Here is a 13,851-nt window from a genome sequence, read left to right as displayed (position 1 = left end):
GATTAGCTTCCACTGGTATGCTGATGATACCCAGCTATATATATCATCAAAACCAGACGATACAGCTCAATTGGCTCAAAACTCTGGACTTCTAGTAGTTCCTAGAAAGTCCACTAAAGGTGGTAGAGCATTCTTACATTTAGCTCCTAAACTTTGGAATAGCCTTCCTGATAGAGTTCAGGGCTCAGACACACTCTCCTAGTTTAAGTGCAGATTAAAGACGTATCTTTTTAGCAAGGTCTACACATAACACATATCATAACCTTGTGCTCAAGTACATTTGATCAAATCACATTATCAACTTGTACTTGTTAATATTATGAACAGCAGCTACGCTAATTCCTCTCCACTGATTTTCTTTCTCTACCCATCCCAGGGCATCCTGAGGTTGTGCCAGCTTCCAGTCGTGTCAGACCTCGTGAAGATTGTGGACCTTTAAGTAAGTAGATGCCGAGCCCGCAACCATCCCAAACCATCTAAAGACGTACCAGCACCATTTGGATTTCACCTCATGTGGAGTTTGGACATTGGACCTCTTTGAGTGTTCAAAGGCTCTGGCATGGAGAAGCTGGTGTTGGATCTATGATGATCTCAAATGTTTAGTTATTTTATTGGTTGCTCAGTAGCTCCTGGTTCCACAACATCAACTGACTGTAAAAGACTGTACAAAGAACATTACTCATAATCTTACATTCCTGGGCTCATGTTAGTTCTAATTCTCCAGTGTTCTGTATTGTTTTAAGATTTATAATCACAATTTTTGATATCACCCAAATGAGGATGGGTTCCGCTTTTGAGTCTGGTTCCTCTCAAGGTTTCTTCCTCATAACATCTAAAGGGTTTTCCTTGCCACAGTCGCCATGGCTGCTCATCAGGGATAAACACACATCGCTCACCTTAACTGTTAAATTCTGTAAAGCTGTAATGTCCGTTGTAAAAAGCGCTACAGAAATAAACTTTAATTACTTAAGTACATTTGAAGTTAAATACTTTTGTACTTTTACTTTTTAGTGACATTTTAAAGTAAGAACTTTTTTTTGTTTGTTTGTTTTACTTTTACTTAAGTAATATTTTATCTAGTGTATCTCTACTTTAACTCAACTACATGGTTTGTGTAGGTCGTCCACCTCTGATCATGTGACCTTACAGAAAGTGCAATCTTGCAAACTCTGGCAAATACGAAATATAATGAAAAGTATGTATTTGATACTGTAGATTTTGTTTAATCATTAGAAAACCTCACTGTAGTGAGGATGAAAACTAAATTCACAGATTTTTAACCATTGATCATTTAGTTTTTAATGTTTGCATTATCTTTTTGAGGTCCTTTTGTCGTTCTGGGAAACAAACAGATCTTTTCTTTTTTGCATTTTGATGAGCCAAAGACCGATTTAAATTCAGTATATGCTAAAAGTGGTCGTTTGCATTGATATGCTCAGGTTCAGTACCGGTTTTAACTGGTCCCTCTCGGTTTTAACTGGTCCCCTTAACTTAGACCCGCGATGACCCCCTCATCGTTTTCTTACGTCACACTTCTATAGTTATGTAAATGTATTATTTATTATAAATTATTATGAATTAAATGATGATCAACGTGCTACATAATATACGTATATAAGTACCGATTTTGAACGTCGAATCCCGTTGGATGAAGTCGAAAAGACGCACGCCGTGGCCCCGCCCCCTATCACGCGCGCCCCTCACCCCTTCGAGTCACTTCCTGTATCCTTCTTTGCTCGGGCGCCATTTTGTCATTGCATCTAAGACCAGCGAGGTGAGCACATTGTAGTTTTGTATTCGGTTTAAACCTTACTATCGTCATTATAATTGTTTTATTTAAAGAACAACATCAATCCTGTGTGGTTATATAATGTATTTAAATAGTTTGCTTTATGTATTTTTGTGTTTCTTTTAAATTTTGCAGTCAACGTATGTTAAGGGCTCGCGAGGCAAGAAAGGGAAATGCGATTTAGATGTTATTATTGCGCAAAAAACTAACTCTCACTGATTTAAATTCGTTTATTCGTATGGATTCTGTGCCGTTGTCGTACTCTGTATATCCACGAGTTATTTTGGAAATGTATTTATTTTTTCTTTTTGGAAAGCGTAAGGTAGTACTGAAGAGAGTATAAATACTGCGCATGCGCGCTATTAGGCCAAGTTAATGTGGGTGTTTTTTCTTCGGTTTATTCTCCTGAAATCTCCCGCAATAAAGCGATTTCTCGGAACAGGGCATGCTTTAGTCGTGGTTTGATGACTTAATATACCTATTTTAAATGTAGTTTTGTTTTTTTTGCACATAATCAGTATGGTTGTCTAATGCGTGTTAATAATTAAACCCAATCCTCTGTCTTTCACTCAGATCTATTACACATTATCACCATGAGTGGATGTCGTGTGTTTATTGGCCGTCTGAGCCCCCACGCCCGGGAGAGAGACGTGGAGAAGTTCTTCAAGGGTTATGGACGTATCCGGGAGATCAATCTGAAGAATGGGTTTGGCTTTGTGGTAAGTCCTGAGACACCAGTCTTCAACATACACGTGGATACAGTGGTGCTCTTTGTGTAGGATTAAATGCAACTGACTGATTTGTGTTTGTATGTAGGAGTTTGATGACCACAGAGATGCGGACGACGCTGTGTACGAGTTAAACGGGAAGGAGCTTTGCAGCGAGAGGTATGTTGAACATCACACTTTAGTTTGAACATTGAAAGTTGTATGGTTATGTGATTTTATTGTGATGCAGCAGCATTGTTTGTTCCTGTAACATGTGTCTTTTTTTCTCGTGCTGCACAGGGTGACCATCGAGCATGCCCGCTCTCGCCGTGGTCGAGGAGGTGGTGGAGGAGGAGGAGCTGGCAGCCGTTTCTCTCCACGTTTCGGAGGCTACCGTCAATCACGTAGTGCAGGATCCAGGTCAGAAAAAAAAATCCCACATATATTGCATAACTTTCATGGCTTGTGAGTTTCGGTGATTTACTCTTCTTTTAATCGGTAGTCTTTCTCTCTCTCCGTCTCTCAGGTATGGGCCTCCCGTGCGTACAGAGCACAGGATTGTCGTGGAGAATCTGTCCTCACGTATCAGCTGGCAGGTGAGAGACATGCATACACCCCATCTATCACTCTTTCCACCCTTTCTTATAAAAAACAAACAAACAACTGTTTCTCCATACAATACGAAGGCTAAAACCTATTTTTGTGGTAAATGTGAATTTAGCTTATAAATATAAATGTTTAATCTGGTTATTTTTCTAACAGACCCGTCTTTTTAAACCCTTTCTTTAACAGCTGTGCTCTGGTATTCTGGTTTAATTGGAGTTGCATGCGCAGCCTGTGAGGTGCATAGCGCCCTCTGCTGGTTGTGTTCTGAATAGTGCTTCTCCCCATACGCAGTTGTAGCGCAGCATAGCCTTATGGGACATGGGTAGCCCCCTGTGGAGGGTCTCTGGGGCCTCCAGGTTGCCCCCCACCCCACCCCGTTTGGGTCTTATTCTGGTCGTGGGGGGCACGCACACAGTCCTCTCGCTGAATCTGGTGGGTCCGTGCTTATGGAGGCCGGAGGTCGTTTAAACCGCGTTGGTTCCGTTTGCTATTTGGACAAGTGGCTTCTTTTCTAATGTCTTCTGTGGTTTGGAACGGTAAGTGGACCAACACACTGCTAGATTACATGATGGATGCAGGGAGGGGGGTGTTTACTGGAGGAGGGGAGGGGCTAAAACTGGATCGCGCTGGAGGAGGAATGTGGAGAGGTTTTGGAAAAGGGGTGAATTATTCATATCTTAGAAGAAACATATACATATACATAATGGGTGAAGGGAGATTGTTCTAGGTGTGTGAAAATTCATACTATACACATACACACGAGTAAGTATAGGTGTAAAAGGAGTTCCTGAATGGTTTCATCGCTCACCAACTTCAGCAGATCAGCTAAATGATGCAGCTGTCCAAAACATGAACACCCTTAGTGTCCTATTCTGTGTATGTTCAGAATGCCATTGCGGTCATTGCTGCAGCTCTTCATACAGAGACTTTATGACCGCTTTATTAAATGCAGTGTGTATCAGCCACCTGGTATTTATCTTAGAGCCCTGTTCAGTATTATCACACTGTCCACTCCTGTTCTAATTTTGTGTCCTGCATCCATAGCGCCCCCTGCTGGTGGTTGTCTTTTTTTTTTTTTTTTTTTTTTTTTTTCCAGGGTGTTTTTTTTTTTTTTAATCAAAAGATCGTCACCTACAGGAGGACACCAGGAAAAATGTTTTTCCATAGTAAACCCATGTCATGAACTTTGTTCACCCTCTTATCAGACGTCACCAACTCACTCTTTAACCACCGTTCGCTCTCTGTGACCGGACTCTGTCTCCTAGTCAGGGGGTGGGTGTGTGTGAGTGCTTTCTGCACGTGCTTACTCAGCGATCAGACAAGTGCGTCTGCAGGATAAGATCTTTGTGCGTTTAAAGGGTTTATACTGCATGTGTTTTTGTGTATTGGCATGTTCTGAATCACTGATTGTGTTCCTGTTTTGGTTTAGGACCTGAAAGACCTGATGAGAAAGGTTGGAGATGTGACGTTTGTGGATGCTCACAGAGCCAACAAAAACGAGGGGTAAATCATTTATACACTTATTCAAACCCAACAACAATGATTTAAATTTACAACACTCATTCATATACTCTGTGTGTGTGCGTGTTTTAGAGTGGTGGAGTTTGCCACACACAGCGATATGAAGAACGCCATTGAAAAGCTGAATGGAACGGAACTGAACGGCCGCAAACTCAAACTGTTTGAGGACCGAAAGAGGAGGTACGGTGTATAAATCACACATTATTATCCCTGGATGTGTCTAGGAGTTGTACTAACTGTGCGTTTTGTATGTTCAGTCGTAGCAGGAGTCGCTCTCGCAGCTCTTCCCGTTCCCGCTCTCGCTCGCGATCCAAATCTGCAAGTCGGAGTCGCAGCCGCGAGGACAAGCGTGAGAGCAAGCGTGAGAAACGCTCTCGCAGCCGCTCTCGCTCTGCCAGTCGCACGCCCGAGAAGAAAACCTCAGCCAAAACTAAGTCAGAGTCCCGCTCTCGTTCCCGTTCTCCATCTCCTAGGAAACAGTCTCGCTCTCGCTCAGCATCCACTGAGAGCCAGCACTGAGAGAAAAGGAGCGTGTGTTTGAGAGAATGTGTGAATGAGGTTTGTACATGACTTACCCAATCTGTGTGTTACTTGCAGCCCAAGTTTGTGTATCTTTATGGAGTGAACTTTATTAAACTTTTGATTTTTATTTTGTTTTGTTTTTTTTTTAATTGACCTTCATAAAACAATCTGTACGTGAGGTACAGACGCAGCAGATCAGCCAACACGCTCAGGGTCTGAGGCTTACATGATTCCACTCTATGTAGTGTGGTGATGTGCACACACTCGTGTGTTTAGCTCAAGTTAAGCTGGTGGGAAGAAACTCACTGTGCTGTAGCTAAAATCGAGCCTTGGTTACTGAGCATGTCTCGGCTGATCTACTGCACCTGCTGTGCTTTTGTTTTTGCAGCATAGAAATTCATTAAAAACAGGACCAGATGTGTTTGTATGAGAGATGGTGTGAGAGAAAGTGGTTTCCCCTGTTCTGTATGTGTTTATTTCCATACTGTTGTCTTTGTGCTGTGTGTTTCTGGTTCTGTAATTACAAATGAGGATTTATTAATGAAATAAACTGTGAATCAGTTAGATTACAATGTGTTTTCAATTAAATAATCCATTCTGTTGTAGTAAACAAGAGGGATCTGTTTAAAATTACATTAAATGTGTTTAAAGGCTAAATTTGTTCCTGCATTTATACTATCTATATTATAGAGTCTATAAACACGTTTTCTCATATTAGTGCGTCCTGCAGTAAAACAGTCTCGTGTACACATCCCTGTGATAGAGCAAGCACATTAATATAAACCTTTAGTACCATTGGAGCTTTCAGAGAAACAGATTTTGTAGATTTTAATAGAGCCCTTCAAAGAATGCACATTGTCCCAAAGCAGCTTTACAGACATACGGTTTAAGAGCTGGAATTAATGTTTAGCACCTATACGGTTGTTTAGAATTGTAAATCTATCTCTGAGTGAATGAGGAAGAAACCTTGAGCGGAATCAGACTCAGTAGGGAATTCATCCTCATCTGTGTGGCATCAGATATCCATGCATTATTATCCACACATTCTAAACATGCTAATCTTGCGCCACCCTGAGCATAAATTTAAACCTGCCACATTAATTGTGCAGCTCTTAGTAATACCTCAAGATGGCGCTGTGACCCCGCGCTGTACAGCTGCGGACTAGATTATATGCGTAACCGCACACCGGGAGTGGCCTTCTGTAATAATGGGTTTATTTAATTATTTACTAAAACAGGCCCCGCCCATATTGGACTGTAATACACACTCACACAGTGCAATGTGAAGATCAATAATAACACAATGAAAGAGAGAGTTATTGATTGTGTTCATAAGCTTCCGGGAAATGAGACTCTCCAGCATTGTACTGAACTCAATATTATTAGGGGACAAGATGGTTTGTAGGCACCATATTATTAGTCTAACTCTTCTGAAATGTCTGCTAAAAGGTGTGTGTTTGTGAGAGTGAAATGAAATGCTCCAGTAGCTCCATGTTTATAAACTGACACCTTTAGTGATGTATTTACTGCTTATTACACACACTTCCTTTATTTTCACCAGCAAGTGAACTTTGTACAGACAGTTTGAAGTTTTTTTTTTTATCAAGTTAGACATAAAACAGTGTTCAGTGCAGTTCTGAAGAAAAAAACAGCATCAACATGATCACGTTCTGCTTACTTTATCGCACTTTGTACACATGCAAAAAGTCAGGGATGTTTGTAAGTTCAGAGTCAACTTTATGAATTATTAATTCTACCAAGCAGGTGTGAATGATAATCAATTTCATTGTAGAAGACAAGTTTTATGTCACATGTTATACTCCATACTGAGCACAGCAACAAGACATGAGCCAGTTACACTTCATCACTCCCAGGCAAACATTTCAAAGCAGACTGGGGTTTCAAGATGTGCGCTTCAAGCTGTTTAAAAGAAGCACAAAGAAACTGGAGATGTTGAGGAGCGTAGACGCAGTGGTCAGCCAAGGAAACCTAATGCAGCAGATAAGACACATGCCTTCCCATCAACATCAAGATGTCCAGCAGTGCCATCAGCAAAGAACTGGTGAAAACTAGTGAGACCCACTGTGTGGAGAATTCTGGCCAGAAGTAGTTTTCATTAAAGTATTAAGGCCAAAAATTCATACCTTTATCATGAAAACAAGGCAAAGTGACTTAACTGTGCAGGAAAACTGAGGAACTGGGTGCAGTAAATGGCAGAAGGTGCTCTGGAATGATCTGAAATATTTGGCTGTAGCAGGGGACAGATTGTTCACTGAAGGGCTGGAGAGTGATCCAATAATGAGTGTCTGCAGACAACAGTGAAGCATGGTGGAGGTTTCCTGCAAGATCGGGGCTGCATTACTGCAGATGTTGTTGGAGATTTGGTCAGGATTAATGGTGTCCTTAATGTTGTGAAGTACAGGCAGATAATTATTTTTTATGCAGTACCATCAGGGAGGCACCTGACTGACCCCAATGTATTCTGCAGCAGGACCTGTAGCAGGACAACTACACAAAAAATACAACATTCTGTTTTTGAAAGCATTCTTACTGTACTGCATTTTTTCATACCTGCATGGTGCTGTACATAAATGGGTATTATTATTATTATTATTATTATTATTATTATTATTATTATTTTTGTGAATAAACGCGGATTGTAAGAGTGCACAGGGTTTGACCAGGCTACTTGGGTGATGCTGGTCACGTGACTTCCTGCTGAACGTTAAGAGGGGGCAGTGCAGCCGGTGCTGCAGTTTTCAGTGCGTAGCTTTTGAACGGCGCGAGCGCTCGGTGTGGGGGGAAAAATTCCGTCGCGCGCATTGTAGGATGAGAGACATAAAGCCACATGCGCTGAGCACGAGCTCTGCACAAACCTGGGATTTATAAAGGCGCGTGCGCTCGTGTGTGTGTTTGCGTGTGTGGACGCGGTGTAGAAGTTTTTGCTGCTTCTTCCGTTGTTTATTCCTTTTTCCGGCCGTTGCTGCTGCGAGCATGGCGGAGCGGAGCGGGCGTGTGAGCTTCCCAGGGAGCGGCGCACTTAACACCCCGGTCCCGATGAACCTGTTCGCCACCTGGGAGATCGACGGCAGCTCCGCGTCATGCGTGCCCAGGTACAGATCCACAGTGCATCATTACACAACAGTGTTTGTGTTCGAGCTCTGAACACCTACATTCGGGGAACGCGCGTGTGTGTTTGTGTGTATTTGCGCACGAGGTTATTTATGCGGGTGCTATAACTGTACGCAGGCGGTCAACTTTCGTTTCTGAATGACGTCATGAGCTGCAACGTTTCATAGCTTGTGCGCGCGTGCGTGTGCGTGTGTGTGTGTCCCCGGAGCTGCACCTGTCCGTTTTAGGAAGCACACAAACAAACACGGCCAAGAAAGCCGGTGTGTGACGTCACCTCGCGACACTGCCCTCAGTACCCGGGGCTCTGTGATATTGGTAGTAAAAAGCTGCACTGTGATACTGTTTACCAGTTTACACTTTTTCAACAAAAACAGTGCGGAGGAGACAGAGTGAGGACAGTCAGAGGACAGAGAGGTGACAGTATGTAGCTAGAGAGAGGCGAGTGCGAGACAAAGAGGAGAGTCTGTAGAAGGGGAGAGGAGACAGTGTGAGGACACACAGGAGAGACAGTGTGAGGACTGAGGAGAGACAGTGTGAGGACTGAGGAGAGACAGTGAACAAGACAGAGGAGACAGTGTAAGGACAGAGAGGAGACCGTGTGTAGATAGACAGGAGACAGTGTGTATCTTCGACTGGAGGCCACTCTGTGCAGCTTGGGACGGTTTCTCATCAACGCCTTGGGTGGTTTCATGAAATTCCGGAGTAAGAACGGGCGCTTTGTGGATGGATTGGACTGTAGTTAATGTCAACAGTCTCCTACACTGACTCAGGAATACAGTTTGCTTCTGATCATCAACACTGTACCCCGCAACATTGTATATCTGCTACAAATGGACATTCGGTGCAACACAGATGAGGATGGGTTCCCTCTTGAGTCTGGTTCCTCTCAAGGTTTCTTACTTATGCCATCTCGGGTAGTTTTTCCTAGCCACAGTCGCCACCGGCTTGCTCATCAGAGACAAACTTACTTATAAAGAACATATTCACTTTTAATCACCACATTATCTGTTTAAAGCTGCTATGAGACAATGTTCATTGTTAAAAGTGCTATACAAATAAAAATGAATTGAAAATAGAATTGAGTGTGTAGACAGAGTAGACAATGTCAGGACAGAGAGGAGACAGTGTGTGAGATAATTTGAAGACAGAGAAGAGACAGTGTGAGCAGAGAGAGGAAACAGTGTGAGCACAGAGAGCAGACAGTGTGTGAGACAGTTAGACGACAGAGTGAAGACAGTGTATGGGACAGTATGTGAGGCAGAGAGAGAGAGGAGACAGTGTGAGCACAGTAAGGAGACAGTGTGTGGGACAGAGGTGACTGTGTGAGACAGTGTGTGGGACAGAGAGGGGACAGTGTGTGAGATGGAGAGAAGAGAATGTTTAGACAGAGAGGAGACAGTGTGTAGACAGAGACAAGACAGTGTGTGGGAGAGAGGTGACAGTGTGAGCAGAGATATAGCAGACAGTGAGAGGACAGAGAGGAGACAGTGAGAGGACAGAGAGGAGACAGTGTGAGAGAGGTTAAGGACAGAGAAGAGACAGAAGACAGCACAGAATGTGAGCACAGACAGGGAGACAGTGTGTAGACAGTGAGACACAATGGGTAGACAGTGTGAGCACAGACAGGAGACAGTGTAAGGCCAGAAAGGGGACAGTGTGTAGACAGAGTGGAGACAGTGTGAGACATAAAGGAGAGAGTGTGAGGACAAATAGGAGACAATGTGCGAGACAGAGAGGTGAAATTTTACGAGACAGATAGGAGACAGTGTGTAGACAGAAAGGAAACAGAGAGGAGATACTCTTCCAGAAATAGAAAAGTTCAGATTGAGAACATTATCTCACTACATTGGATCATCTCTCTCTCTCTCTCTCTCTCTCTCTCTCTCTCTCTCTCTCTCTCTTTCTTTCTCTCTCTCTCTCTTACTCTCACTCTCACACACACACACACACACACACACACACACACACACACACACACACACACACAATGATAAGCTGCTACTCATCCAAGCCACTGCTCTTAAATAGCCACTGGCAAAAGACACATTTATCATGCACCGCTAATGAACACACAGTATGCGTGCACACACACACACACACACATACACACACACACACACACACACACACACACACACACACACACATCATGCTAATTAATCCTTCTCTGGTGTAAGTGAGAATTTTTTGATTAATTGGTGCTGTCAGATAGAGAGAAGAAGAAGAAGAACATTAATAAATCCAGAGCTTCGTTTCTACTAAAGATCAAAGGGCAGGACAGGAGAGAACAGATGATGTAGAGATGGAAGTCAGAGATATGGGGGATGGGGGGACAGCGATAGAGAGATGGAGAGATGAGTAGAGATCAGAAGAAATAAGAGTTGAGAGATGAAGGGGGTGTGAGGGGAGATGAGAGATGAAGGGAGATGTAAAGAGATGAGAGGTGAGGAGAAATTAATGGGATATGAGGGGATGAGCGGAGATGAGAGATAAGGGAGATGAAAGGAGATGAGAGGTCAGGAGAGATGAATGGGATATGAAAGGAGATGAGAGGTCAGGAGGGATGAGAGGTGAGGAAAGGTGAGAGGAGATGAGGAGAGATGAAGGGTGTATGAGGGAGATGAAAGGAGATGAGAGATGGGGAGAGATGAAGGGGATATAAGGGAGATGAAAGATGAGGAGAGATGAAGGGGATATAAAGGGAGATGAGAGGTGAGGAGAGGAGATGAGAGATGAGACATGGGGAGATGAAAGGAGATGAGAGATGAGGGAGATGAGGAGATATGAGGGCTGAGGAGAGATGAGCAGGGATGTAAAGAGATGATGGGAGATTAGAGGAGATGAAGGATAAGAGGAGGTAAGCAGAGGTGAGGGAGATGAGGAGAGATGAAATGGATATAAAGGAAGAGGAGAGGAGATGGGAGATTAAAGGAGATGAGGGGATGAGGAGATATGAGAGCTGAGGAGAGATGAGCAGGGATGTAAAGAGATGATGGGAGATTAGAGGAGATGAAGGATAAGAGGAGGTAAGCAGAGATGAGGGAGATGAGGAGAGATGAAAGGGATATAAAGGAAGAGGAGAGGAGATGGGAGATGAAAGGAGATGAGAGATGAGGGGATGAGGAGATGAGAGCTGAGGAGAGATGAGCAGGGATGTAAAGAGATAATGGGAGAATAGAGGAGATGAAGTATAAGAGGAGGTAACCAGAGATGAGGGAGATTAGGATAGATGAGAGGAAATGAGAGATGAAGGGAAAAGAGAGGAAAAGAGAGATGAGGGAAGATATGAAGAGAAGAGAGGAAACGAAGAGAAGAGAGTAGAGGAAATGGAGAGATAAGAGGAGATGAGAGGTAATGAGAGGCAATGAGAGATGAGAGGAAAGGAGAGACAAGGGAAATGAGAAATGCGTGGAGATTAGATTAAATAAAAGAGATTATAGGAGAACAGGAAATGAAAGATGAGAGGAAATGAAAGATGAGAGGAAATGAGAGATAAGGGGAGATGAGAGGAAATGAGAAATGAGGAGAGAGGAATGGGTAAAATGATGCAGGGATGTGGATAATCAATTCTTTATGCTAATAAAATATTCAGAAGTGTAGTAAAGTCAGCTCTGCGCTTAGTCTTGGTGCTTTCAGTCTTCTCCCAGGGTGGAGTTATTCCTATTACATGGAGCCTACATTCTATTTTTGGAATTTCCTGATTCTGTTCCTCAGTTTAATTTTAATCCTGATGAATTAATAATGAAGCACTAATGAAGCTAATCAACAGCAGCAGCTGCACATGGAGGCCATACATGTTGGCCTGCTAGCATGATAATAATGAAAGAAGGACCAGTTATTATCTGATTATTGCATATTTATAAGAATAATGAGGTTTTAAAATTCTATAATGATATTGTTTTACTTCAGCACCTCTCTATGCTGAGCAAACTGTTAGCATAGCCATCTCATGCTAAGTTAACTCTGCAGTTTATATACTTAATAATTCCTTATAATACTGTAAATGTATATTATGTATATGTTTGTTTCTGACACAGACAGAAGTGTGTTTGTGTGTGTGTGTGTGTGTGTGTGTGTGTGTGTGTGTGTGTGTGTGTGTGTGTGATTAAAGTAAACCAGCATGTCTTTAGAAACTCTGATTTGTGTCAGGTCCTGGCTCAGTTCTGTACAGACCTGTTAGGTTGCAGGCTTTGAGATGTGGAGTTCTCTTTTTTTCTTAATGATTGTTCTGGAATGATGTGGAGGGGAATTGCTTAAATGTGTATAACACACACACACACACACACACACACACACACACACACAGAGTCAGCAGTAAACCTCACACTTTATATTTAGCAGGAGATTTCCTTTAACAGTGAAATTGAATCCCAGTAAATATAAAACGTGTGCAGGAAAGAGGCAAGAGGTCATATTCTTCCACATTATAATATTATTTAATGTAATTTAATGTGACACACATATACACACACACACAGGCTTGGAGAAAACAATGTCCTCAGTAATGTTCATATTTATGATTAGAGTTGGGGAATCTGTCATCAGTGTGTATCTTGTTAATCTTTATGAAAGTGTTATAAATGAAGTGTGTGTGTGTGTGTGTGTGTGTGTGTGTGTGTGTGTGCGCGTGTGTGCATGTGCGCATGTGCGTGTGTATGTTTAAACACTGAGGAAGTAACAGGGATGGAGGATGAAAGATGACATATTTACACACATTACTACATTATTACATTAAATTACATTACATTACATTAGCTGAAATGTTTTGTTTCATCGCTGTATTGCAGCCGAAGTCTGGGATCTGTAAAATGATTTGTTTAGATAAACAACATGTGTGTTACACTGTGTTTCTGTGTGTGTGTTTCTGTGTGCTGCACTGTAGTTATGTGTGGTACACAGTGTTTCCGAGTGTTACACTGTGTTTTTGTGTGCTACATGGTGTTTCTGTGTGTTACACTATCTTTCCGATTGTTACACTATCTTTCCGAGTGTTGCAACGTTTCAGAGTATTACACTGTATTTCCGTGTGTTATATTGTGTTTCTGTGTTACACTGTGTTTCCGAGCGCTACACTGTGTTTCCGTGTGACATGGTATTTCCGAGTTTTACACCGTATTTCCACGAGTTACACTGTTTTTGAGTGTTACATTGAATTTCCATGTATTACATCGTGTCACACCGTGTTTCCCAGTGTTACACTGTGTTTGAGTGTCACACTGTATTTCTGTGTGTTACACTGTGTTTCCAAGTGTTACACTGTATCGTTACACAGTGTTTTTGTGTGTTACACTGTATTTCCAAGTGTTATGTGTCGCTTGTGTTGTTGGGTCTGTTTAATTACCCCCAGATGTTTTCCTGCTGCATATGTCAGTCTGAACACTCAGAAAAATAGACAAGATTTTCCTAACACATGAATACGTGTGTTCAGTAGTGTAGTCAAGATGTGTGTGTGTGTGTGTGTGTGTGTGTGTGTGTGTGTTCGTTCAGTAGTGTGGTAAGAGCATGAGTGTGTGTGTGTGTGTGTGTGTGTGTGTGTGTGTGTGTGTGTGTGTGTATGTATGTATGTATGTATGT

General features: G+C 42.4%; 2 protein-coding genes across 3 annotated transcripts in view; both read left to right on the top strand.

The window, feature by feature from the left end:
• Positions 1-1,638: 1,638 nt before the first annotated feature.
• Positions 1,639-5,711, top strand: srsf5a (serine and arginine rich splicing factor 5a). 2 transcript variants are annotated; one of them, XM_046862027.1, is made up of 8 exons: positions 1,639-1,774; positions 2,363-2,508; positions 2,606-2,676; positions 2,797-2,916; positions 3,023-3,092; positions 4,532-4,605; positions 4,696-4,803; positions 4,881-5,711. In XM_046862027.1, the coding sequence occupies exons 2-8, from the start codon at positions 2,383-2,385 to the stop codon at positions 5,140-5,142; spliced, it is 831 nt and encodes a 276-aa protein (XP_046717983.1). In that variant the 5' UTR covers positions 1,639-1,774; positions 2,363-2,382; the 3' UTR covers positions 5,143-5,711. The 2 variants fall into 2 exon arrangements, with proteins under 2 accessions (XP_046717983.1, XP_046717974.1); XM_046862018.1 differs by having other exon boundaries at positions 2,999-3,092.
• Positions 5,712-7,886: 2,175 nt separating this feature from the next.
• The window catches only part of pacs2 (phosphofurin acidic cluster sorting protein 2), a 33,580-nt gene continuing 27,615 nt past the window's right edge, over positions 7,887-13,851 (top strand). Inside the window, 1 exon segment of the mRNA XM_046861995.1 lies at positions 7,887-8,258. Coding sequence (XP_046717951.1) covers positions 8,140-8,258 — 119 coding nt within the window. The 5' untranslated portion in view covers positions 7,887-8,139.

Source organism: Silurus meridionalis, chromosome 2, assembly GCF_014805685.1.
Source record: "Silurus meridionalis isolate SWU-2019-XX chromosome 2, ASM1480568v1, whole genome shotgun sequence".
NCBI lineage: Eukaryota > Metazoa > Chordata > Actinopteri > Siluriformes > Siluridae > Silurus > Silurus meridionalis.
Note: the sequence above shows the minus strand (reverse complement) of the source record. Positions and strands in the feature narration are given on the sequence as shown.